Source organism: Lissotriton vulgaris, chromosome 1_2 (genome assembly GCF_964263255.1).
Source record: "Lissotriton vulgaris chromosome 1_2, aLisVul1.2, whole genome shotgun sequence".
NCBI lineage: Eukaryota > Metazoa > Chordata > Amphibia > Caudata > Salamandridae > Lissotriton > Lissotriton vulgaris.
In genome coordinates this window covers 329,633,013-329,660,590 of record NC_141686.1, presented here as the reverse complement: position 1 = coordinate 329,660,590, position 27,578 = coordinate 329,633,013, and the positions used below count along the sequence as shown (strand labels likewise).

At 49.2% G+C, this 27,578-nt stretch overlaps 1 protein-coding gene across 1 annotated transcript in view; it reads left to right on the top strand.

Annotated features, from left to right (window-relative positions):
• Positions 1–904: 904 nt before the first annotated feature.
• The window catches only part of LOC147736658 (glutathione S-transferase P 1-like), a 61,478-nt gene continuing 34,804 nt past the window's right edge, over positions 905–27,578 (top strand). Inside the window, exons 1-2 of the mRNA XM_086953414.1 lie at positions 905–1,035; positions 19,583–19,618. Of these exons, the coding sequence (XP_086809540.1) occupies position 1,035; positions 19,583–19,618 (37 nt within the window). The 5' untranslated portion in view covers positions 905–1,034. The remainder of the gene's footprint in view (positions 1,036–19,582; positions 19,619–27,578) is intronic.

Sequence of the window (27,578 nt, the reverse complement as noted above, 5' to 3'; positions counted from 1 at the left end):
TTAAGAATTGCAAAAAAATGAAGTAATACTATTTCAAAATGTGCCGGATTATGCCACATAAATTGTTTTTTCTTGCCACATAATGTTGCCATCTCCTGCCGCATAATTCCAGTGGTCCTGATGTTAGGGTAATCCATGGCAGTGGTTTTGTTCCAGTTTATATTTCACATGCTTTACTGAATCTTGCATTCCCCAAGAGTGCTAGCCATTTCCAGCATGTGTGTTTGTGTATTTCATCTCACAGCATGTTACTCTTGGATGGTGCACTCTTTGCACTGAGCCGCCTCCAGGTGTTTATAACAGGCTCCAGTTGAGCACTTCGGAGTTGAGGCTCAGGCAGTACAACTTTCACACTGTGCCTGTCCGTGGGTCAAAACGGTGTTCAGATTACATGATCATTCAAAATATGGCCTCTCTGCAGAGCACAAAGAGCAGTAGTGTGAGGGAGAAGTGAGAGGTGCAAGGAGACCTGGAGAGAAAAAGAAATAAGAATCGAGAGGGGGGGGGGGGGAGTAGAGGCCAAGAGTGTCTGAAGACAAGAAGTATGCAGAGGGACAAACTGAACCCCACTCGTGTGCTCCCCTCCTCTGCACCCCGATGGCACCGCCTGCAGTGCCAGCATCTGCCCCGGCAGGGCTCTTAAAGGGGCCGCGTCCCAGTAAATGTTCTGAAGGCAGAGCGCCTCGAAGCTGCCTCGTCAGCGCTGCTGCTGCACCCGGTGTTTAATGGTCAGCTGTGGGTATTCTTGGCACTGCCTGCGGCGCTGCTTCATAAAACCTGTGATCTTGGGCAGGAACTTCCTTAACTGCCTCAGACCCTCCCCCTGGTCACTCCCCCTCTCCTCCATCGTCTCATCGTGACTCAGCAGCGAAGATCAGATAAAAGGAGGAGCCGAAGGGGCATCAGTGTGCACCTGGATACCTGCAACAGAGGAGGCAGGAGCAGCAGAGGGAGGCAGACACCAGCAGAGGAAGCAGAAACCAGCAGAGGAGGCAGCCAGCAGTTCTGAGGCTCCGTGACAGGAGAAAGCACTCAGTGAGTTTGTCTTCAGTTTTTTTGTTGCATATTCATATATATATATATATATATAGCGCGAACTCGACCCGAAGGTATTGGAGCGCTTTACATGAGCATCGGTTACTTACACTTTCAGGAAGCGGGAAGTTAAGTGATTTGCCCAGAATCACAGGATGTGTGGACCAGTTCAGACAGTTGCAGCAGGGCTGTCCTGTGCACACACACGGAGCTGCGAATATCTACACTCATACAAGAGAGCTTACATGTGCACACCCGCAGCAGGGTTAACATGTGCACACCCGCAGCAGAGTTAACATGTGCACACACGCAGCAGAGTTAACATGTGCACACCCGCAGCAGAGCTTACATGTGCACACCCGCAGCAGGGTTAACCTGTGCACACCCACAGCAGGGTTAACCTGTGCACACACGCAGCAGGGTTAACCTGTGCACACCCGCAGCAGGGTTTACATGTGCACACCCACAACAGGGTTAACATGTGCACACCCGCAGCAGAGCTAACATGTGCACACCCACAACAGGGTTAACATGTACACACCCACAGCAGGGTTAACATGGCACACCTGCAGCAGGGTTAACATGTGCACACCCGCAGCAGGGTTAACATGTGCACACCCAAAACAGGGTTAACATATGCACACCCGCAGCAGGGCTAACATGTGCACACCCACAACAGGGTTTACATGTGCACACCCGCAGCAGGGCTAACATGTGCACACCCACAACAGGGTTAACATGTACACACCCACAGCAGGGTTAACATGGCACACCTGCAGCAGGGTTAACCTGTGCACACACGCAGCAGGGTTAACCTGTGCACACCCACAGCAGGGCTAACATGTGCACACCCACAACAGGGTTAACATGTACACACCCGCAGCAGGGTTAACATGTGCACAGTCACCCGCAGAGGGGTTAACATGTGCACACACACAGCAGGGTTAACATGTGCACACCCGCAACAGGGTTAACATGTGCACAGTCACCCGCAGAGGGGTTAACATGTGCACACCCGCAGCAGGGTTAACATGTGCACAGTCACCCGCAGAGGGGTTAACATGTGCACACCCACAGCAGGGTTAACATGTGCACACCCGCGACAGGGTTAACATGTGCACAGTCACCCGCAGAGGGGTTAACATGTGCACACCCGCAGCAGGGTTAACATGTGCACACCCGCAACAGGGTTAACATGTGCTCACCCGCAGCAGGGTTAACATGTGCACACCCGCAGCAGGGTTAACATGTGCACAGTCACCCGCAGAGGGGTTAACATGTGCACACCCGCAGCAGGGTTAACATGTGCACACCCGCAACAGGGTTAACATGTGCTCACCCGCAGCAGGGTTAACATGTGCACACCCGCAGCAGGGTTAACATGTGCACAGTCACCCGCAGAGGGGTTAACATGTGCACACCCGCAGCAGGGTTAACATGTGCACACCCGCAACAGGGTTAACATGTGCTCACCCGCAGCAGGGTTAACATGTGCACACCCGCAGCAGGGTTAACATGGCACACCTGCAGCAGGGTTAACATGTGCACAGTCACCCGCAGAGGGGGTTAACATGTGCACACTCGCAGCAGGGTTAACATGTGCACACCTGCAACAGGGTTAACATGTGCACAGTCACCCGCAGAGGGGTTAACATGTGCACACCCGCAGCAGGGTTAACATGTGCACACCCGCAACAGGGTTAACATGTGCCCAGTTACCCGCAGAGGGGTTAACATGTGCACACCTGGAGCAGGGTTAACATGTGCACAGTCACCCGCAGAGGGGTAAACATGTGCACACCCACAGCAGGGTTAACAAGGCACACCTGCAGCAGGGTTAACCTGTGCAAACACGCAGCAGGGTTAACCTGTGCACACCCACAGCAGGGCTAACATGTGCACACCCACAACAGGGTTAACATGTACACACCCACAGCAGGGTTAAAATGGAACACCTGCAGCAGGGTTAACATGTGCACACCTGCAGCAGGGTTAACATGTGCACACCCACAACAGGGTTAACATATGCACACCCGCAGCAGGGCTAACATGTGCACACCCACAACAGGGTTAACATGTGCACACCCGCAGCAGGGCTAACATGTGCACACCCACAACAGGGTTAACATGTACACACCCACAGCAGGGTTAACATGGCACACCTGCAGCAGGGTTAACCTGTGCACACACGCAGCAGGGTTAACCTGTGCAAACCCACAGCAGGGCTAACATGTGCACACCCACAACAGGGTTAACATGTACACACCCACAGCAGGGTTAACATGGCACACCTGCAGCAGGGTTAACATGTGCACACCCGCAGCAGGGTTAACATGTGCACACCCAAAACAGGGTTAACATATGCACACCCGCAGCAGGGCTAACATGTGCACACCCACAACAGGGTTTACATGTGCACACCCGCAGCAGGGCTAACATGTGCACACCCACAACAGGGTTAACATGTACACACCCACAGCAGGGTTAACATGGCACACCTGCAGCAGGGTTAACCTGTGCACACACGCAGCAGGGTTAACCTGTGCACACCCACAGCAGGGCTAACATGTGCACACCCACAACAGGGTTAACATGTACACACCCGCAGCAGGGTTAACATGTGCACAGTCACCCGCAGAGGGGTTAACATGTGCACACACACAGCAGGGTTAACATGTGCACACCCGCAACAGGGTTAACATGTGCACAGTCACCCGCAGAGGGGTTAACATGTGCACACCCGCAGCAGGGTTAACATGTGCACAGTCACCCGCAGAGGGGTTAACATGTGCACACCCACAGCAGGGTTAACATGTGCACACCCGCAACAGGGTTAACATGGGCACAGTCACCCGCAAAGGGGTTAACATGTGCACACCCGCAGCAGGGTTAACATGTGCACACCCGCAACAGGGTTAGCATGTGCTCACCCGCAGCAGGGTTAACATGTGCACACCCGCAGCAGGGTTAACATGTGCACAGTCACCCGCAGAGGGGTTAACATGTGCGCACCCGCAGCAGGGTTAACATGTGCACACCCGCAACAGGGTTAACATGTGCTCACCCACAGCAGGGTTAACATGTGCACACCCGCAGCAGGGTTTACACGTGCACACTCGCAGCAGGGTTAACATGTGCACACCCGCAGCAGGGTTAACATGTGCACACCCGCAACAGGGTTAACATGTGCACAGTCACCCGCAGAGGGGTTAACATGTGCACACCCGCAGCAGGGTTAACATGTGCACACCCGCAACAGGGTTAACATGTGCACAGTCACCCGCAGAGGGGTTAACATGTGCACACTCGCAGCAGGGTTAACATGTGCACACCCGCAACAGGGTTAACATGTGCACAGTCACCCGCAGAGGGGTTAACATGTGCAAACCCGCAGCAGGGTTAACATGTGCACACCTGCAACAGGGTTAACATGTGCCCAGTCACCCGCAGAGGGGTTAACATGTGCACACCCGCAGCAGGGTTAACATGTGCACAGTCACCCGCAGAGGGGTAAACATGTGCACACCCACAGCAGGGTTAACAAGGCACACCTGCAGCAGGGTTAACCTGTGCACACACGCAGCAGGGTTAACCTGTGCACACCCACAGCAGGGCTAACATGTGCACACCCACAACAGGGTTAACATGTACACACCCACAGCAGGGTTAAAATGGAACACCTGCAGCAGGGTTATCATGTGCACACCCGCAGCAGGGTTAACATGTGCACACCCACAACAGGGTTAACATATGCACACCCGCAGCAGGGCTAACATGTGCACACCCACAACAGGGTTAACATGTGCACACCCGCAGCAGGGCTAACATGTGCACACCCACAACAGGGTTAACATGTACACACCCACAGCAGGGTTAACATGGCACACCTGCAGCAGGGTTAACCTGTGCACACACGCAGCAGGGTTAACCTGTGCACACCCACAGCAGGGCTAACATGTGCACACCCACAACAGGGTTAACATGTACACACCCACAGCAGGGTTAACATGGCACACCTGCAGCAGGGTTAACATGTGCACACCCGCAGCAGGGTTAACATGTGCACACCCACAACAGGGTTAACATGTGCACACCCACAGCAGGGTTAACATGTGCACACCTGCAGCAGGGCTAACATGTGCACACCCACAACAGGGTTAACATGTGCACACCCGCAGCAGGGCTAACATGTGCACACCCACAACAGGGTTAACATGTACACACCCACCGCAGGGTTAACATGGCACACCTGCAGCAGGGTTAACCTGTGCACACACGCAGCAGGGTTAACCTGTGCACACCCACAGCAGGGTTAACATGTGCACACCCACAGCAGGGTTAACATGTGCACACCCACAACAGGGTTACCATGTTCTCACCCGCAGCAGGGTTAACATGTGCACACTCGCAGCAGGGTTAACATGTGCACACCCGCAGCAGGGTTAACATGTGCACACCCGCAACAGGGTTAACATGTGCACAGTCACCCGCAGAGGGGTTAACATGTGCACACCCGCAGCAGGGTTAACATGTGCACACCCGCAACAGGGTTAACATGTGCTCACCCGCAGCAGGGTTAACATGTGCACACCCGCAGCAGGGTTAACACGTGCACACTCGCAGCAGGGTTAACATGTGCACACCCGCAGCAGGGTTAACATGTGCACACCCGCAACAGGGTTAACATGTGCACAGTCACCCGCAGAGGGGTTAACATGTGCACACCCGCAGCAGGGTTAACATGTGCACACCCGCAACAGGGTTAACATGTGCACAGTCACCCGCAGAGGGGTTAACATGTGCACACCCGCAGCAGGGTTAACATGTGCTCACCCGCAACAGGGTTAACATGTGCACAGTCACCCGCAGAGGGGTTAACATGTGCACACCCGCAGCAGGGTTAACATGTGCACAGTCACCCGCAGAGGGGTTAACATGTGCACACACACAGCAGGGTTAACATGTGCACACCCGCAACAGGGTTAACATGTGCACAGTCATCCGCAGAGGGGTTAACATGTGCACACCCGCAGCAGGGTTAACATGTGCACAGTCACCCGCAGAGGGGTTAACATGTGCACACACACAGCAGGGTTAACATGTGCACACCCGCAACAGGGTTAACATGTGCACAGTCACCCGCAGAGGGGTTAACATGTGCACACCCGCAGCAGGGTTAACATGTGCACAGTCACCCGCAGAGGGGTTAACATGTGCACACCCACAGCAGGGTTAACATGTGCACACCCGCAACAGGGTTAACATGTGCACAGTCACCCGCAGAGGGGTTAACATGTGCACACCCGCAGCAGGGTTAACATGTGCACAGTCACCCGCAGAGGGGTTAACATGTGCACACACACAGCAGGGTTAACATGTGCACACCCGCAACAGGGTTAACATGTGCACAGTCACCCGCAGAGGGGTTAACATGTGCACACCCGCAGCAGGGTTAACATGTGCTCACCTGCAGCAGTGTTAACATGTGCACACCCGCAGCAGGGTTAACATGTGCACACATGCAGCAGGGTTAACATGTGCACACCCACAGCTGTTTTAACCTGTGCACACCCACAGCAGGGTTAACATGTGCACACCCGCAGGAGGGATAACATGTGCACACATGCAGCAGGGTTAACATGTGCACACCCGCAGGAGGGATAACATGTGCACACATGCAGCAGGGTTAACATGTGAATACTCGCAGAAAGGGTTATCATGTGCACAGTCAACCGCAGCAGTGTTAACATATGCTCACCCGCAGCAGGGTTAACATGTGTACACCCGCAGGAGGGATAATGTGCACACATGCAGCAGGGATACCATGTGCACACCCGCAGCAAGGGTTAACATGTGCACACACGCAGCAAGGTTAAACCAGCAGGGTTAACATGTGGACACACGCAGCAGGGTTAACATGTGCAAACGCGCAGCAGGGTAACATGTACACACATGCAGCAGGGTTAACATGTGACCACTCAGAGCAAGGGTTAAAATGTGCACAGTCACCCGCAGCAGAGTTAAAATGTGCACACCTGCAGAAGGGTTAACATGTGCACACCCGCAGGAGGGATAACATGTGCACACCCGCAGCAGATGTAACGTGTGACCCCCTGCAGCAAGGGTTATCATGTGCACGGTCACCCGCAGCAGAGTTAACATGTGCACACCCGCAGCAGAGTTAACATGTGCACACATGCAGCTGGGTTAACATGTTACCACCCGCAGCAAGGGTTAAGATGTGCACACTCACAGCAGGGTTAACATGTGCACACCGCAACAGGGTTAACATGTGCACACATGCAGCTGGGTTAACATGTGACCACCCGCAGCAAGGGTTAAGATGTGCACACCCGCAGTAGGGTTACCATGTGCACACACACAGCATGGATAACATGTGCACACACGCAGTAGGGTTAACATATGCACACATGCAGCAGGGTTAACATGTGCACACCTGCAGCAGGGTTAACCTGCGCACACCCGCTGCAGGGTTAACATATGCGCACCCGCAGCAGGGCTAACATGTGCACACCCACAGCAGGGTTAGCCTAAGCACACCCACAGCAGGGTTAACCTGTGCACACCCACAGCAGTGTTAACCTATGCACACCCACAGCAGGGTTAACCTGTGCACACCCACAGCAGGGTTAACCTATGCACACCCACAGCAGGGTTAACCTGTGCACACCCACAGCAGTGTTAACATGTGCACACTAGCAGCAAGAGTTAACATATACACACATGCAGAAGGGTTAACCTGTGCACACCCGTGGCAGGATTAACATGTGCACACCCACAGCAGGGTTAACATGTGCATACCCGCAGCAGGGTTAACCTGTGCACACCTCCAGCACGGTAACCTTTCACTTAGGTCACAAGTCCAAAACAAGCAGTTTGAGCCATTGCACTACAATACCTTCAAATTTTGCACATGCAAGACCTATTGCATTGCACATTACTAGCGCCCATGCAGCGATTTCACATTCCTAGAGCCACACCCCTTTCTTTGACAAGACATGTCTAAAGAAAGGGGTGTGGCCGACATTAAAGTGAAACCTCGGCTTCGCCCTGCCTTCACTCATTTATAGAAGGGCTTCCCTTTGCACTCCCACAGCAGGGTTAACATGTGCACACTTGCAGCAGGGTTAACGTGCACAGACGCAACAGGGTTAACATTTGCACACCCGCAGCAGGGTTAACCTGTGCAAACCCACAACAGGGTTAACCTATGCACACCCACAGCAAGGGTTAACATTTGCACACCTGCAGCAAGGGTTAACATATGCACACATGCAGCAGGGTTAAGCTGTGCACACCCGCAGCAGGGTTAACATGTGCACACATGCAGCCGGGTTAACATGTGCACACTCAGAAGGGTTAACATGTGCACACATGCAGCAGGGTTAACATGTGCATACCCGCAGCAGAGTTAACATGTGAACACCCGTAGCAGGGTTAACATGTGCACGCACGCAGCAGGGTTTACATGTGCACACATGCAGCAGAGTTAACATGTGCACACATGCAGCAGAGTTAACAGGTGCACACATGCAGCAGGGTTAACATGTGCACACCGCAGCAGGGTTAAACTGTGCATACCCGCAGCAGGGTAAACATGTGCACACACGCAGCAGGGTTAACATGTGCACACCCGCAGCAGGATTAACATTATGCACACCCACAGCAAGGTAACATGTGCACACCCGCAGCAGGGTTAACATACGCACAACCACAGCAGGGTTAACATGTGCACACGCAGCAGGGTTAACATGTGCACACCCGCATCAAGGTTAACATGTGCACACCGCAGTAGGGTTAACATGTGCACACACGGAGCAGGGTTAACATGTGCACACCCGCAGCAGGGTAAATTATGCACATATCCAGCAGGGTTAACATGTACATACCCACAGCAGGGTTAACATGGCACACCTGCAGCAGGGTTAACATGTGCACACCCACAGCAGGGTTAACCTGTGCACACCCGCAGCAGGGTTAACATGTGCACACCCGCAGCAGGGTTAACATGGCACACCCGCAGCAAGGTTAACATGTGCACACCCGCAGCAGGATTAACATGAGCACACCCACAGCAGGGTTAACATGTGCACACCCGCAGCAGGGTTAACATGTGCACACACGCAGCAGGGTTAACATGTGCATATCCGCAGCAGGGTAACCTTTCACTTAGGTCACAAGTCCAAAACAAGCATTTACGAGAGTCTGAGCCATTGGCAATGCAATAGCTTCAAATCTCGCTTATGCAAGACCTATTGCATTGCACATTGCTATCACATTCCTGGAGCCACACCCCTTTCTTTGACAAGACGCGTCTTTAGAAAAGGGCGTGGCAACATTAAAGTAAAACCACGACTTTGCCCTGCCTTCACTCATATATAGAAGGGTTTCCCTTTGCACTCCCACAGCAGGGCTAACATGTGCACACCCGCAGCAGGGTTAACCTGTGCACACCCGCTTTAGGGCGTTCCAGTGGAAACCCACAACAGGATTTCCTTGTGCAAACCCACAGCAGGGCTACCCTGCTCACACCTACGAAAGGACTTAACATTGCACACTGACAGCAAGGTGTGCCAAGTATGTGGGTGCACACCTATGCACATTTGGGTACATTTGCAGCTTCCCACTCCAAGGCTACCTAGACTAGTCAACTGATTGGCACACCATGGTTCACCTAGACATACCTGCTTCTTGGTACTCCAGGGCTTGCCTGATTCCACCTTTAGCTTGGCACTGATGGCTGACTTGTACATGCTAACTGTTTTACATTCTAGGGCTCACTTGGACACACCTGCACAGGTGTGCTGCTTGGATGGACACATGTGCCTCATAGCAGTCACAGTGTCACCTGGACACATCTGTGCTTGTTGGAACGCCAGGTCTCCTAGACACATGTGCCCAACGGCAGTCCCAGGCTCACCTGGACACACCTGTGCTGGTTGGCACTCCAAGCCTCACCTGGACACATCTGTGCTGGTTGGCACCCCAAGCCTCACCTGGACACATGTGCGCTTGCCACTCCCGGTCCAATGGCAAGTCCCAGGCTTACCTGGACACACCTGTTGTGCTTGTCACTCCTGTGCTCACCTGGACACATGTGTGCTGCCTGGCACTCCTGGGCTCACCTGGACAAACCTGTGCTGCTTGACACTACAGGGATCACCTAGACACACCTGTGCTGCTTGGTACCCCAGGGTTGAACTGTACACATCTGTGCTTACTTGCACTCCCAGGCTCACCTGTACTCATCTGTGCTGCTTTGCACTCCGAGGCTTACCTGGACATGATTTTGCGGCTTGGCACTCCAGTGCTCACCTTCACACACATGTGCTGGTTGGCACTTACGGGCTCATCTGGACAAGTGTGATGCTTGGCACTCCTGGGCTCACCTGCAGATTCCTGCTGCTTGGCACTCCAGGGCTCACCTGAACTCACCTGTGCTGCTTGGCACTCCAGGGCTTACCTGAACTCACCTGTGCTGCTTGGCACTCCAGGGCTCACCTGAACTCACCTGTGCTGCTTGGCCCTCCAGGGCTCACCTGGACACACATGTGCTTCTTGGCACTCCAGGGCTCACCTGTGCTACTAGGCTGTTCCAGTCTCACCTGTACAGGTCTCATGCTTGGCACTTCAGGGCTCACCTGGACACACGTGCTACTGGCACTTTTGGGCTCACCTAGACGTGTGTGCTGCTTGGTACTCCAGGGCTCACCTGGACACATTGCCTGCTTGCCACTCCAGAGGTCACCTAGACACACATATGCTGCTTGGCACTCCAGGGCACACTTTGTTACCCCTGTGCTGCTTGGCACACCCGGGCTCACCTGGGCACAATAGTGCTGCTTGAAACTCCAGTGTCGTCCACCTGGACACACCTGTTCTGCTTGGTACATCTGAGCTTACATGGCCACGTGTAATTCTTGGAACTCCAGGACTCACCAAGGCACAGGTGCTGCTTGGCACTCTTAGCCTCACCTGAACACGTGTGCCACTTCGCACTCCAGGGCTCACATGGACACAGGTGTGCTGCTTGGCACTCCAGGGCTCACCTTGAAACTCCTGTGCTGCTTGGCATTTCTGGGTTCACCTGGAAATATGTGATGCTTGGCACACCAGGACTCACCTGCACATGCATGCTGTTAGGCACTCCAGGGCTCCCCTGGACACACCTGTACATCTTGGCAGTCTAGGACCCACCTGTGCTGCCTGGCACTCCAGAGCTCACCTGGACACCTGTCTTGTGTCACACTTCAGGGCTCATCTGGACACGCCTATGATTCTAGCTAGCACTTCAAGACTCACCTGGACAGGTCTCATGCTTGGGAATTCAGGGCTCACCTGAACACATCTGTGCTGCTGGGCACTTTCAGGCTCACCTGGACATGTGTGCTCAGTGCCCTCCTAGAGACATTGGCTCCTTGTCAATCCAGGGCTTGTCTGGACACACATCTGTGCTGCTTGGCACTCTCTGGCTCATCTGGATGCACCTGTGCTGCCTGGCACTCCAGGGTTCACCTCAACACAGCTGTGCTGCCTACTCCAGGGTCTACATGGACACACCTGTGCTGCCTGGCACTTGAGGGCTCACCTGGGTACACCTGTGCTGCTTGGCACTTCAGGGCTCACCTGGGTACACCTGTGCTGCTTGGCACTCCCAGGCTCACCTGGACACAAGTGTCCTAGCACTCCAGGGCTCATCTGGACACACCTGTGCTGCTTGGCACTCCAGAGCTCACCTGGACACACCCGTGCTGCTTGGCACTCCCAGGCTTACCTGGACCCCACTGTGCAGCCTGGCACTCCAGAGAATACATGGACACAACTGTGCTGCCTGGCACGTCTGGGCTCACCTGGAGTGTTAGTTGGCACTGCAGGGCTCATCTGTATACCTGTATACCTGTGCTGCTTGGCACTCCTGACATCACCTATTCACATCTGTGCTGCTTGCCCTTCCGAGGCTCATCTGGACATGTGTGCTGTTTATCACTCCAGGGCTCACATGGTCACACCTGTGCCTCTTGGTACTCCCAGGCTCACCTGGACACACCTGTCCTTCTTAGCACTCCTGGGCTTACCGGGACATGTGTGCTGCTAGTACTCCAGGGTTCACCGGGGTTTACCTGTGATGCTTGGTACTCCAGGGCTCACCTGAACACACCTGTGCTGCTTGGCACTCCTAGGCTCACCTGGACACACCTGTGCTGCTTGGCACTCCAGGGCTCACCTTCACCTACCTGTACTGCTTGGCTCTCCGGGGCTCACTTGGACACCCCTGTGCTGTTTGGCACTCCCAAGCTCACCTGGACACCCCTATACAGCTTTGCACTCCCTGGCTCATCTGGACACACCTGTTTGGCTTGGCACTCCTGAGCTCACCTCGACCCACATGTGCTGCTTAGCATTCCAGGGCACACCTGGGCAAACCTATGCTGCTTCGCACTCCAAGGCTCACCTGGAAACACGTGCGCTGCTGGGCACTCCAGGTCTCACCTAGACACACCTGTGCTGCTTAGCACTCCAGAACTCATCTGGACACACCTGTGCTGCTTGGCACTTAAGGGCCCAGCTGGACACACCTGTGATCCTTGCCACTACAGACCTCACCTGAACACACCTGTGATGCTTGGCACTCCAGGGCTCACCTGAACATAACTGTGCTGCTTGGCCCTAAAGGATTCACCTGGACACACCAGTGCTGCCTGGCACTTCTGGGCTCACCTGGACAGGTGTGATGCTTGGAACTGCAGGGCTCATCTGGATCCCTGTGCTGCTTAGCATTCCTGGCCTCACCTATTCTCACCTGTGCTGCTTGCTACTCCAGGGCTCATCTGGATACACCTATGCAGTTTTGCGCCCCCGGGCTCACCTGTATTGCTTGGCACTTCTGTGCTTACCTGGACATGTTTAATGATTAGTACTCTAGGGCTCACCTTGACACAGAGAAGTGTGGAGAAGTGTGGCTCAATGGTTAGAGTGGCAGACCCTGATGCAGAGGTCTGGCCCGGGACCAGGGTTCAATTCCCCGCCTCGGCGGGTCTTGGGCATAATTTCCTCGGACCTGATAATTCTCGCCTCGGCGCCTACTCTAATCATGGGTCCCACGCTGCAACTCTGGGCAATAGCTTGCTTAATCTCCACAACGGACCCAACAGCGCTGGGATGCCTGGCTTCACCTTGGGGGTGCCCAGCAGTGGACATTTCACAGGGAAAAGCCAGGAAGGGTTCCACAGCGGTATGAGTACAGCGCCAGGATGCCCCGGAATGGGGCGGCAGTGCGCTTTACAAGTACAAATACATTTACATTTACACATGTCTGGTTTGTAACTCCAGGGCTCACTTGGACACACCAGTGCAGCATGGCACTGTTAGAAATTAGTATTTCTGGTTGGCTGAGGCTTGCACCAAAGCCAGGCAGAAACCACCATTCTAAGACAGGGCAAGGAAGTCACCCGCCAAGATAACCCCTGCTCACCCTCTTGGTAGCTTGGCAGGAGCAGTCAGGCTTATCTGTAAAGCATTTGCGCACGCACCCACCAGCAACAACACCCAAGGCCCCCCACAAAAAGAACTCCACACAAGGTTATATCAAAAATAGCCTTTGTATTATCAAAACACATCAGAATCAGAATCACAGGATGTACATTGTGCCAACTGGAACGGGCAATATTTACAAGTAATTATGTACACGGGACAGGGCCACGTGGACCACTATCAGGACTAAGCACTTGATAGAAATAACACTCTAGACATAGCAAATGTAGCGCACAACCAGTAACCACTGGTAAAAGGTAAGTACCACCTACACAACCCTAGCAACCTTAGGAAAATATCACGCAGGGAATCCTGAACACACTAGTATAACACATACTTGATAAAACAACCACCTAAACATGAAAATACATTTAGTCGTATAAGCCCGAAGCTTCACACATGATGCATAAAAACACATTCAGAGGTATCAAAACACAGGGTGCGCAAAACATCCTACACACAGTACCTTTCCTAACACCCAAAGCATTAGCGCATAAATCACATTTAGCACATAAATCACATCAAAGTCCAGGTTGCGCCACAGCGCCAAAACCTAAATGTTGCAGCTACCCACTACTTGCTGGGCAGCTGGGGGACAAGAACAGGGCCTAAACGCTGCACCTGGCACTAAGTGCTGCGCAGCTGGGGAAGGCCAAATTAGGGGCGAAGGAGTGCGACTCACTCCTGAGTCCAAAGACATGTCCCTAAGAAGAAAAACCTAAACGGAGCAGCTGCCCACTACTTGCTGGGCAGCTGTAGGTCAAAATGGCAACAAGGGCCCTCACTGGCCCTCTGAAAGAAAACTGCACCAACTGAGAGCCTTCTAGGCTCTGGAACAATCATATGCGCCCTTCTGGGAGCCCTCTAGGCTCAGGAACAAATGTGTCCCCGGTTGGAGCCATCTAGGCTCTAGGGATACTGGGGCCTAGTAGGATCTGGAGGCAAAAATGCTGCCATCCTGGGGGGGACGTCCCACTGCCTGCTGGGGCCGCTCTACCACCCAAAATGCCCCTTCAGTCCTGGGGCCTTGTAATGAACCACTGTGCCCCCAAGCCACTCACAGGGGCTCGTAAACAAACATGGGCCATCGTTGGAGCTTCCTGGGCTCGGGAAGAACGGTGGGGCGGCCCACTGCAGCTTGCACTCCCCACGCATCAGGAATTACCATGGACACACACATTCCCCATGCATTCCTATGGGAGGGGAGGCCAATCTCACACATGCAGTAAGAGAGCGCATGCACTTTACACTGTGCCACAGTGCTAAAGTGTGCAAAGACCAGAAATCGTTATAATTATGTAACACTAGAAGGCAAAAAGTTCAGGGGTGAACCTGCCAGAAGGGCCAAGTCCAACAGGCACTCTCAGGGTCATCTGGACACACCTGGGCTGCTTGGCACTCCAGGCTCATCTGAACACACCTGTGCAGCTTGGCAATATAGGGCTCACTTGGACATACTGTGTTGCTTGGCACTCTCGGGCTCACCTGGACACAACTGTGGTGCTTGGCACTCCAGGGCTCACCTGGACATAACTATGCTGCTTGGCACTCCAGGGCTCACCTCACCTGGGCTCACCTGGACACACCTGTGCTACTTGGTACTATAGGGCTCACCTGAACACACCTGTGATGCGTGACACTTCTGGGCTCACCTGGACAGGTGTAATGGTTGCATCTCTATCGCTGATCCATTGCTCGAGCTGTCCTGATGGCTGCGTTGGTCAACAGCCCTCTTTAATATATTGACTGTTGTGCCAGGACGCTTCCACTGGTGATAGTGAGCTGTAGTGAAACGGGCCTTCGTGAAACCGTTGATAGAAACTGGTGTAGTGTCAGTACTGGGGAATGTTGTAGTGTCGTCAGTGAAACCTGCCACTCTTGCAATCTTAACCTTTCCCGACGTTTCCAAAGATACACTTATAAAGTATACATGAAGATTTTGGGGCAGTGAACAGCGAAATACACGTTATTCACCAAGTGACATCTATCATATCCGATAAATACCGGCTCAGTGGAGTCTGATTTATCAGGTGTGATAATTCTCGCACTAATTAACGGGCCATTCGTAAATAGGGGACTCGAGTGGATGACTTTGTCCCAGCTTGTCTCCAGTTCAAGGGCAGCGGTGTAGCAAGCTTGGAATCCAAGGGCCTCATTTATGGGGTTTTGTGGTTGGGCAGCGCTGTCCTACGCCAAAGTGAAAGGGCGGGAATGCCCCGTATTTATGCAATAAAGTGCATCCCTGTCCGTTCTCCCTACGCTGGCGCCGTTTCAGCAGCCTAGCTCCAACGTAGGCGCCCTTGCCACGGGGCAAGATTGGTGCAATCCTGAGAGGTGTTTTTCTCTTTCTATTTGTGCTGCAAAATGCAGCACGCAAAGAAGGAGGAAAAAATTAGGAGGAATAAATATATTTCTCCTTTTTATGCCTCCCCTCGGGAGGCGTACGGTTTTGGCACGTCCCCAGGTTTAGATCACTTTGTAAATCTGGGGCACAGTCAAAAACCACTGAGGTGAGTGGGAAACCCACGGCGACGCCCATGAAACGCCTTCCTGGCGCAGAGCGAGGGGCGCAGAATTTGCGCTGTGTTGCCTTACTCGTGATTTATGAACCACTGAAAGCCACGTAGGTCGGCTTTGAGTGACCTCATAAATCGAAATGAGAGCCCTGCATCACACATGTATCACTTTGTGTGGTACAAAAGTGACGCTGCGCTCTCATAAATAAGCCCCCAAATATTCAGCAGGGACTTCATTTCACAGCCTCTCGCATTGGCGAATGCACCTGCCGTAAGGCCGGAGCCCATGGGTGTTCCAGCCCAGAGCCAGACCTCTGCACAGTTTGTTTGTGGTCCTGGTGTTTGGTGAGGGGAAGACGCCTGCCCTCTAGTGGAAAACCATAATATTGCAACATAGACCTCCTCTAGCAAGGCTCTCAGCCACACATTGCAGCACTCTTTACACACCCAGGGAAAGGAGTAACAAGCATTGGCATAGCAAATAGGTCTCGCCTTTGAGACCTTACAAGTGTTTTGCCAGAGTTATTGGCTTTGTTAATGTGTTAAAGCTATGTTGTAGAGCACTTGTGACTGCCTGTTAGTAGTAAAATATTGCAATAGTTGGTGGTTAGAGGGGCTCCTACAGCTTTGAGCCCCAGTTTCATTACACCCGTTACACCTGCTGCACCATCTAAATAAAGCCTATTTCAACTGCAAGGTAACTGTAATTTGACTGCCCATTTAGTAGTAAAATGTAGCAATATTAGGTGAATAGGGCCTTTGGACCTGCTGCACCATTCAAATATATATAAAAACAAGTGTGATTATTACCCTGTTTAACAGTACACAATTTATTAACCTGAGAAAGATGAAAGGTGGAGATGGCCCACCAGATTTTGAACTTGCTTTTTGAATGAGGGAGAAAGAGGAAGTTAGATGCCATTAAAAGAGAGGGAGAGAAAAACTGGAGTATGCTTCAATAGAGAATTCTAGAATTTGCAAGAATTAGTAATAATCAGAAGAGGCAAAAGAGACCAAAAATAACATTCTGAAGTACGAACTTGATCCTGACAATCACTGAACTTGTCATCGATCAGGATCCCTTTCAGGGCCTGTGAATACATGTTTGCTGAAAACATATTTTAATCAAGAATGCCCCACATTTCTACACTTATGTGGAGAATCGCATTACGCGCACAATGATTTAGCAGTCACTGTAGGCACACCTGAGGAATCGCATACCTGGCGCTGAGTGATTGCAGTCTACACAGAACTCGTCTGATTTTGACAGCGCGTGGTCAAGTGCAAAAGATGTATTATTCTTCTGCAAGACGAGAAAGGGCTGCTGCAGAGCGGACACAAAGAAAGCACGCACAGCAGGCAAAGATGTCCGGATGATGTTACATTCATGGGTGTAGACCGGACTTTGGACTGCGCTGGCTTGTATTTTATTTTGTCCTTTGTCATCAAAATTTACTCTTTTGAGCATAATATAAGTGGCAGCCGAATGATATGACACCGCAACAGTGTAACCTACCTCCTTTACAACTCGGCTTTAAAGAAAATCATTGCAGAGGCTTGGTCAAGGTTTGCACAACACGCAAAGACAAATAGCATATCGCAACGAGCTCGAAGTGGAGTGACTGAAGGAAAAAAGCACAGAACGAAAGTGAAAGCAACCGCAAGACAGGCAAATATAAACAAGCGTGGCCACGGTAATTAGAAACAGATGACCCCAGCGCGCCGCTGCTCGCTCCCACAAGGTGGATGCCGTGGGAGTCAACATTTTGACACAACTCTTGGCCAACTGAGTGCTTTCATTTCTGACAAACGCACCCAAAGGACAATACAAGTACTGCTAAAAAAAAACACATGCACAAGTGTCAGAAAGTGCAGACTGATTCCAAAAGGGCATTTTTTAGAGCAGGGCATGCACGCTGCACTAGGCTCGACCAAAAAAGGGCCTCACAATCACATAGAGGCCTACAGGGTTTGTACACACATTCCGCAGGCACAGTGACCAGACGCTTAGAAGTCTGTACCAACCAGGGGGCCTCCACATCACCAGGAATTATAGGATCCTCTCTCCTGTTTTAAGCAGAGGGGTACTAACCCCTCCCCGTCTAGAGCTGTCTCCATGACCACTAGTGTAAGACCCCTGGTGGCTTCTCAGAGTATGCAGGACAAGCATTGGCAAAGCCAATAGATCGCGCCTACAAGACCTCTTTATTTTGCCAAAGTCTTTTAGCCATGCTGTGTTGCATTGTGCTGCTGTGCAGCATGGTTAAAATAACAAATGTAAAAAAACGATATGATGACGTAGCCGCTGTGTCATTTTGTAGTCACGCACATGCGTTCAGCCACATACATGCTGGTACAAAAGGACACAGTCGAATATTTTTTATTTTATTTACAAATCCGAGATAGAGCAGAAAATTAAAAAAAAGTAGAACAAAAGCAGTATAAAAAAAACTGAAGCGGATGACTTGGTAAAGGAGTGCGTGGGGATAAGCAACACAGCAGGTAGGGAAAGAAGGAACAAAGGAAGGGTTCATGGAGAAATACACGGATGAAAGTAAGCAAAGAGGCAACCAAAGAGATAGGCCAGTAAATTAAAAAAAAGTGGAACAAAAGCAGTTTTAAAAGAAAAAAAAACTGAAACGGTTGGATTGGTCGAGAAGCGGGTGGGGCTGAAGCAACACAAGGAAGGGTTCATGGGGACAAAGGGAGAAATACACAGGTAAAAAAATCAAAGAGTTGCATGGTGGGGAAGCACATAGATGAGAGAAAGCAACATTAGTGCAGGTGGGGGGGAAGAGAAACACATGGACAAGGGACAGCAATGTGAAAGGGGGAGACAGGGGAGATGGCCGGAAAACACATGCACTCTCATGGAGTGTGGAAACAATAATTTAAAAAAAATTGTCCTCTAAAAGTGAGCTGAAAGAGCATTGTAGCCAATGAATCATAGGGATAGTAAAGAGGCCATGCTCCATGGGAGGGGCAGACACATGGTGGACAGGTTGAAACCAGAAATGTCATCCAATAGAAAGCAAGCAAATGCAACTGGCAATAAAACAAGTCAATAGAAAGCAAGCAAATGTAATTGATGATAAAACAATATAATTGAAAGCAAATGGTGGGTTTTAAGGCCGGGAACATTTCTGGGGAAGCACATTTTACATCTTTGCGGCGCTATCTGGTAGACTCGACCTAAGGTTCGAACCAGGGAAGTTATGGGGCCACAGGTGAGAAAACTTGCTGTAGTGTGAACCTGACGCAAGAGCAACAACTCCCCCTCCTTATACTTTAAAACACCCCCACCACTCACACCTGGACTACAATCACTGTGGTTACTCGCACACACACTGTGTGCTCTTGTTTGAACACTCTCAGGAGTGCATCCTCACATTTCTTGCACACTCACTCCTCCGCGACCACACTGCCAGCCTCCCTACTTACTCTACTGTGTGTAACTCGTCCTCTCTCTCTTCTTGCAGTGGCGCAGTACACCATCACCTACTTCCCCGTGCAAGGTAAGTGCACCTCTGACACTTTCTTCTTCCTTGTGTAGATGGTTGTGGAAAGGAAGCAGTGGTAGAGGTGGGAATGGTGAGATGCGGATCCCTCCAGACCCTCTCCCCACCCCCCCACAGAGACCGACTCCTAATGCAGACTCTAGGAGTGGGGGTGGGGTCGGGGGTGTGATGGTTGTTTCCCAAATGTAATGTGCATTACAACATAAAAGCGCTTAGAGGACAGAGAAGCGCTATTTGGGGAGCTCCTCCAATGTCTCGTGCATTTCCACGTTAAGAGTTTAACAGGAAGTTCATCAAAGGGGGTGGAGCTGCAATGCTGTCCTGTTCATACCCAGTGCATGCTGGGAGACGTAGTGATAGGAAGTCTTTATTCACAGAGACCTGTGGTGCTTGGGAGTCCCTGACACGTGTTTCGCACACATCACGGTCCATTACTGAGGGGGTGGTGGGCACTGAGTTACCACAAAGACACTCCCCATGGCTCACAGATGTCATGTGTCACCACTGAAGCCCCGGCCACGAGAGATAGTTGCACACACATCTTGTAAGTTAGCGGTGATGCTAGCAGGTCACACGTACTAACACATAAATACCCAGTACTGCGGAACGTTGCAAGCTGGTCACATGTACTAACAAATAAAGCCCCAATACTGTGTGAATATGCACACATGTCACACGTACAAACTCAGAAAGACCCATTACTGTGGGATGTTGCACCCAGGTCCCAAGTACTACCACATAAAGACCCAGTATTGTGGGAGTTTGCACCCTGGTTACATGTACTAGCACACAAAAAGACCCAGTAATGTGGAATGTTACATGCTGTTAACATGTACTGACATAGAAGGACTCAGTACTGAAGGATGTTGCACTCTGGTCACATGTACAACTAACACAAAAAGACCCAGTACTGTGGGATGTTGCACACAGGTCACATGTACTAACACATAAAGAGTGAAAGGCAAGGGAGGTCTCCTTTGTAATCCAATTGGGGACAAGGAGAATAGAAGTAAAGAACTAGAGAAGTCCCAAAACACTCAACTGTTAAGAAGCCCTTTAGTGTATTTCCCTCATAACTCGTGATGCCCACTCAATGCAGAAATATACAGTATTACTCAATTTAAGACATAATGAAAAAGTCAAGAATCTAAAAAAACGTGTGTATTGTATTAAAAAAACAGTTGATTACAAATCAATAAAATCAATGTTTTATAACATAATTACAGTGCCATACATCCAAATATTGAGTTCAGTCTTTGTTAAAAAAAGTTGTCGGTACAAATACAAAGATAAAAATATCATAAAAAACATAGTTGTTAAGGTTGTCGACGCAGTGTTTCGGTGTATAACGATACCACCTTCATCAGGACAAACAATTCTATACAGAAAAAGCATATAATTAAATACATACAATGGTTTATTAAAAAAGGTTTATTAAAAAAAACTTACTTTCACAATTTTCACAGCACAATTTTATTTTCACACGTTATGCTATTTGTTTTTAACAAGCAAAGAAGTGTTATCATTAATGAGTCATTCTGGCATTTGAGTTATACTGGGCTATACACGGGGTTCTTAACTTTAGTGACACAAAGTCACCAATAAGGTAGCTCTAAGATAAAATCATGATGCATACCTGTGAAAAATTACTGTCCCTCTCTTCTTAATTGGAGGTAGTTTGGATCGTAATCCCTCAATTGATAGAGGATCTGGTCTATTATGTCCAGTGTAACATTCCTTTCTGTAAAGAGCATTACATCACGTAACTTATCTCTATTTACTAGGGCTGAATTACAATTTTATCAGAACAAGGCCATTGTATTTGGGTGGCATGTGTTTGTTACCTTTAAATTTCAGGAACTCAGTAATGAAGAGGATTTTGCTGGAGCGGGGCCACCGTATTATTATGAAAAAAATCACTATAATGAAAATAGAGTAGTATATTTAGGTGTAGCTGGATATGACAAAGATTATATTTTACTCAATCTATGCAACCTGGTGGTTATACATATAGTCGGTCTGAGTCTGAAAGGTCAATTTTCTCAATGTAGGACATGGTAAGAACTACAGGTGTTCTTTTAAGTGAACAGAAGAAATTACACATAGCAGACCTGCAGGTGTTTTTTTATTATATGAACAGAAGGGATTAACAAGGGCAGACCTAATATTAGGGCTATGTTTTTCCTGGGAAATTCATGAGTTAAGCAGCATACTCACCCTCAAAGCTGGGTTATATGACCCTCAATGCAGCGTCACTGGATTCCTTTTAATCTGCTACCAGCGCTGAATATCGTTATACAGTGTCTTTTGTCAATTTGACCTGTAGAGGATTATATTACAATCATGATTGTAATATAATACATAAAATCCTAGTGCTGTGGGGTATTGCATGCTGGTCACATGTACTCACACATAAAGGCCAAGTATTGTGGGATGTTGCATGCTGGTCACATGCACATGCACATAAAGACCCTGTAATGTGAGATACTGCTTGTTGGTCACATGTACTAGCACATAAAGACCCAGTATTGTGGGATGTTGCACTCTGGTCACATGTACTAACACATAAAGACCCAGTACTGGGGGATGTATCACCCAGGTCACATGTACTGACGCATATAGGCCCAGTATTGTGGGATGTTGCACACAGGTCACATGTACTGACACATAAAAACTCAGTACTGTGGGATGTTGCATGCTGGTCACATGCACTAACACATAAAGACCCCATACTGTGGGATTTTGCACGCAGGTTGCATGTACTAACACATAAAGACCCAGAACTGCAGGGTGTTGCATGCATGTCACACGTACTGACGAAAAAAGACCCAGTATTGCGAAATGTTGCACACAGGTCAAATGTATCAACACATAAAGACCCATGATTAGAGGATGATGCTCACTGGTCACATGTTATAACACATAAATTCCTAGTGCTGTGGAATATAGCACGCAGAGCACATGTACTAACAAATAAAGACCCAGTATTGTGGGATGTTGCACACAGGTCAAATGTACTAACACCTAAAGTCCCAGTACTGTGGGATATTGCATGCTGGTCATATGTACTGACCCATAAACGCCAAGTACTGTGGGATGTTGCACACAGGTCACATTTACTAACACATAAAGTCCCAGTAATGTGGGAGATTGCATGCTGGTTTCATGTACTGACAAATAAAGGCCAAGTACTGTGGGATGTTGCACACAGGTGACATTTACTAACATATAAAGTCCCAGTAATGTGGGATATTGCTTGCTGGTTTCATGTACTGACACATAAAGTCCCTGCACAGTGAGATGTTGCACGCAGGTCACATGTACTAACACATTAAGACCCAGTATTGTGGGATGTTGCATTCTGGTCACATTTACTAACACCTAAAGTCCCAGTACTGTGGGATATTGCATGCTGGTCATATGTACTGACACATAAACGCTGAGTACTGTGGAATGTTGCACACAGGTCACATTTACTAACATATAAAGTCCCAGCAATGTGGGAGATTGCATGCTAGTTTCATGTACTGACACATAAAGGCCCAGTACTGTGGGATGTTTCACACTGGTTACATGTACTAACACATAAAGCCCCAGGACTGTGGGATATTGCATGCTGGTCACATGTCCTGACACCTAAAGACCTAGTACTGCAGAATGTTTTATGCAAGTCACATGTACTAACAACTAAAAACCTAGTACTGCAGTAAATATTGCAAGCTGTTCACAGATACTACTTACATGAACTAACACATAAAGTCCCAGTACTGTGGGATATTGCATGCTGGTCACATATACTAACACACAAAGACCCAGTATTGAGGGATGTTGCACACTGGTTACATGTACTAACACATAAAGTCCCAGTACTGTGGGATATTGCATGCTGGTCACATGTACTGACACATAAAGTTCCAGTACTATGGGATGTTGCACGCAGGTCACATGTACTACCACATAAAGTCCCAGAACTGTGGGATGTTGCATGCTGGTCAAATGTACTGACACATAAAGGCCTAGTACTGCAGAATGTCCCACGAAAGTCACATGTACTAACACATAAAATCCTAGTACTGTGGAATATTGCACTCTGGTCACATGCACAAACACATAAAGACCCTGTACTGTGGGATGTTGCACGCAGGTTACATGTACTACTAACACATAAAGACCCTGTAGTGCGGGATGTTGCACGCAGGTTACATGTACTAACACATAAAGACCCAGTATCGTGGGATGTTGCACACTGGTCACATTTACTAACACATAAAGTCCCAGTACAGTGGTATATTGCATGCTCGTCACATGTAAAGACACATAAATGCCCAGTACTCTGGAATGTTGCACACAGGTAACATTTACTAACACATAAAGTCCCAGTACTGTGGGAGATTGCATGCTGGTCACATGTACTGACACATAAAGGCCCAATACTGTGGGATGTTGCAACCAGGTCACATTTAATAACACACAAAAGACCCAGTATTTTGGGATGTTGCACACTGGATACATGTAATAACACATAAAGTCCAAGTACTGTGGGATATTGCATGCATGCTGGTCACATGTACTGACACATAAAAGCCTAGTACTGCAGAATGTTCCACGCAAGTCCCATGTACTAACACATAAAAACCTAGTACTGCGTAATATTGCAAGCTGGTCAAATATACTAACACATTAAGGCCCAGTACTGTGGGACCTTGCACACTTGTCACATGTACTAACACATAAAGACCCAGTACAAAAGCATGTTGCACCTAACTCACATGTACTTACACATAAATACCCAGTACTGCAGATTGTTGTATGTTGGTAATATGTACTAACATATGATGACCCATTACTATGGGATGTTGCATGCAGGTCACATGAACTAACACATAAAGACCCAGTAGTGTGGCATGTTGCAAGCTGAACACATGTACTAACAACTACTCACTAGGCCTGGCTGTAGTTTGCGTAGCAGCACTACACCTAGCTTCACGAAGTACACAGTAGCTGATAACACTGTGTACTTATATGCACTGTGAAAAAATTGCAGAATATTTGCAAATGGCATCCTGCACAGTGTCAGTTATGATAAAATAAGTATCTCTATTTTTATATGCTAAAGAGCATATACTACTATTAGCATGCAGTGAGAGAGGTTATGATTTTAGGATCCTCCCTAACCTAGGGTGAGTACCAAACAGATGCCCTGAAAACAAAAAAAAGCACATCTTATTGAACGATCCGGTGGTGGTCCCATCCTCCGAGGACCACCCCAAGCACAGTTATTGGCAAAAAAACATTCCCAACCAAAGGCCCGCAAAGCATTATGGGATGAGATTAGCAGTGGGCAGTGAATATTATAATATCCAATATCAAAATAATTCTACAAAGAGCTGCTGTTCAACTGGTGGTTACTAGATGTCCCTCACGAGTCAAATGCAAATGCTTGATGAAAGGGTTTGAAAGGTTTTGCATTTGACTTGTGAGGGACATCTAGTAAAGACTAGTTGAACTGCAGCTCTTTGTAGAATTATTTTGATGTTGGATACTATAATATTCACTGCCTACTGCTAATCTCGACCCATAATGCTTTGCAGGGCCTTTGGTTGGGATTGTTTTTTTGCCAATAACTGTGCTTGAGGTGGTCCTAAGAGGATGGGACTACCCCTGAAGTTCAACAAAATGTGCTTTTTGTTTATGCTCTTTGTGTTCAAGGTATCATCTTGGTTGTCCCCCTAGGTTAGGGGGGGGACCCCAAAATCATCACCTCTCTCATTGCCTAATGTTTTCATTGTAATGTAAAAGTTCATTTTGTGAAGTGGTTATATGCTTTTAAGCATGTAAAATTGTTTTTTCAAAGCATCTGAGGATGTTGTTGATTTAGCTGCTACGCTACGTGATTAAACACGTGATTAAACACGTTTTGGTACTTTACGTGCGAATTAGTAGAAACTTTGCATTCTCCGTTAGTATTATGCCCAGGGTTAGTACTAACACATAAAGACCCAGCACTGTGGGATGTTGCACGCTGGTTACATGTACTGACACAGAAGGACCCAGTACTGAAGGATGTTGCACTCTGGTCACATGTACTAACACATAAAGACACAGTACTGTGGGATCTTGCTTGCTGGTCACATTTACTAACACATAAAGACCCTGCACCGTGGGATGTTGCATGCTGGTCACATGTACTAATACATAAAGACCCAGGGCCCGATTCACAGAACTAACTTAAGACAAAATCCTAAACTTACTACCATTTTGGTATTCACAGAAGGCACTTACTCATTTTGTTATTCACACAAGGCACTTATCATTTCGGTATTCACAGGAGTTAGGGGTCCTAAATTTAGGACTCTTAAATGCCTTCTGTGAATACCGAAAGTCTTAAATTTAGGATTTTTCTCAGTTTAGGAGTAGTAAAGTTCGGATTCCTAACTTTAGGTCTCCTAAATGACTTCTGTCAATACCGAAAGTCTTAAAGTTAGGATTTTTCTCAGTTTAGGAGTCCTAAAGTTAGGAGTCCTAACTTTACTACTTCTAAACTGACAAAAATCCTAACTTTAAGACTTTCGGTATTCACAGAAGGCATCACAGTGGGCCCGGATGGCACACTCCAACCCAGAACCAATTCTCCCCACTGTGTTTGGTGCAGGAAACGCAGTCTGACACAGGGGGATCCGCCAGTCCAGTGGCTGAACCTGCAACGGACAAGTGACTGGTAACTCAGGTGGTCGGAATGTAACATAGGGGGTCCTGGACACTGTGAGTATCTTTATGCTCTAATCTGGGGGGATCATGGCAGCCTGATGAGTTAGAGGTGGGGCTGCTCTCTGGAGTGGTTTGAGTATAATGGGATGGGGACGGGGGCGGTAACCCTGTGTTTCACAGTGCCCGTTCTATTTTGCCAATTCACCTTAAGTGGCCGATTGTAGAGTGCCGAGGTGGCCGGCTAGGCATGGGCCGGGCAGGGCTGCACGGTACCAGTCAGTCGGCTGAAGACTTAACTACGGGGTGAAGGGGTTCTTTTGGACTATAAAGTATTCAATTGCAGTGTTTATCTTGTTTAATTCTTTAATTGCAAGTTGAAGGGGGGATCTGAGGGGGGGTGAGTCTTTGGGGCGGGGTTTGAGGTCTCCTGACCGGTTCCGAATCGGGAGATGCGGTACTACCGCCTGTGGGTGGGTGATGTTAAGGTTCCCTGTTTTGGTTCGGGTGGCATTCCGCCTGTGGGGGGGGGGGAAATGTTGGGGTTCCTAGTTTTGATTCAATGAGAAATGCTGCCGGGTTATTTTAGACTCTTGCTATGTATTGTTTAAGTTGTCTACCTTTTGATGGGTCACGTCACACTGCGGAGATGATTCCAAAGGGCACCAGGTGGGAGCTGCGGGGTAGATAAATACTAATCAATGATGGGTGATACCTGTAAATACAAACTACTGGCGTGGAATGTTAGGGGGCTCAATAACATGGTTAAGCAGATCAGAGTAGCCAAATACATCCGGCGCTATGGGGTCAGCTTTGCTTTCCTACAGAAAACACACCTCTGGGGGGAGTGCCTTAAGTATGTCCAGTGTAGATAGCGTGGTCAGTTTTTCGCTACGTCCTACTCAGGGTTTGCTAGAGGGGCGCTAATTTGGGTGGCACCTGGGGAACCCTTTAAAGCCATACACTCAAACTTGGATCCAGAGGGTAGGTTTGTAATCGTGGTGGGTACCCTGGTTGGGCGTAGTGTTTGCCTGGTGAATGTTTACGCCCCAAATACGGATGATGGTGAGTTTTTGGGTCAAGTGCTGGGCCGGTTAGATATAGACCCAGACACGGAGCTCCTGCTGGCGGGGGATTTTAACTGTGCACTTGATGGGAATTTAGACAGATGCCCCCCAAAGCTAGACGCCAAACCTAAAATGAGAGATGCAATGGCCCAGATGCTCCAAAGTTATGACCTCATAGATGCGTG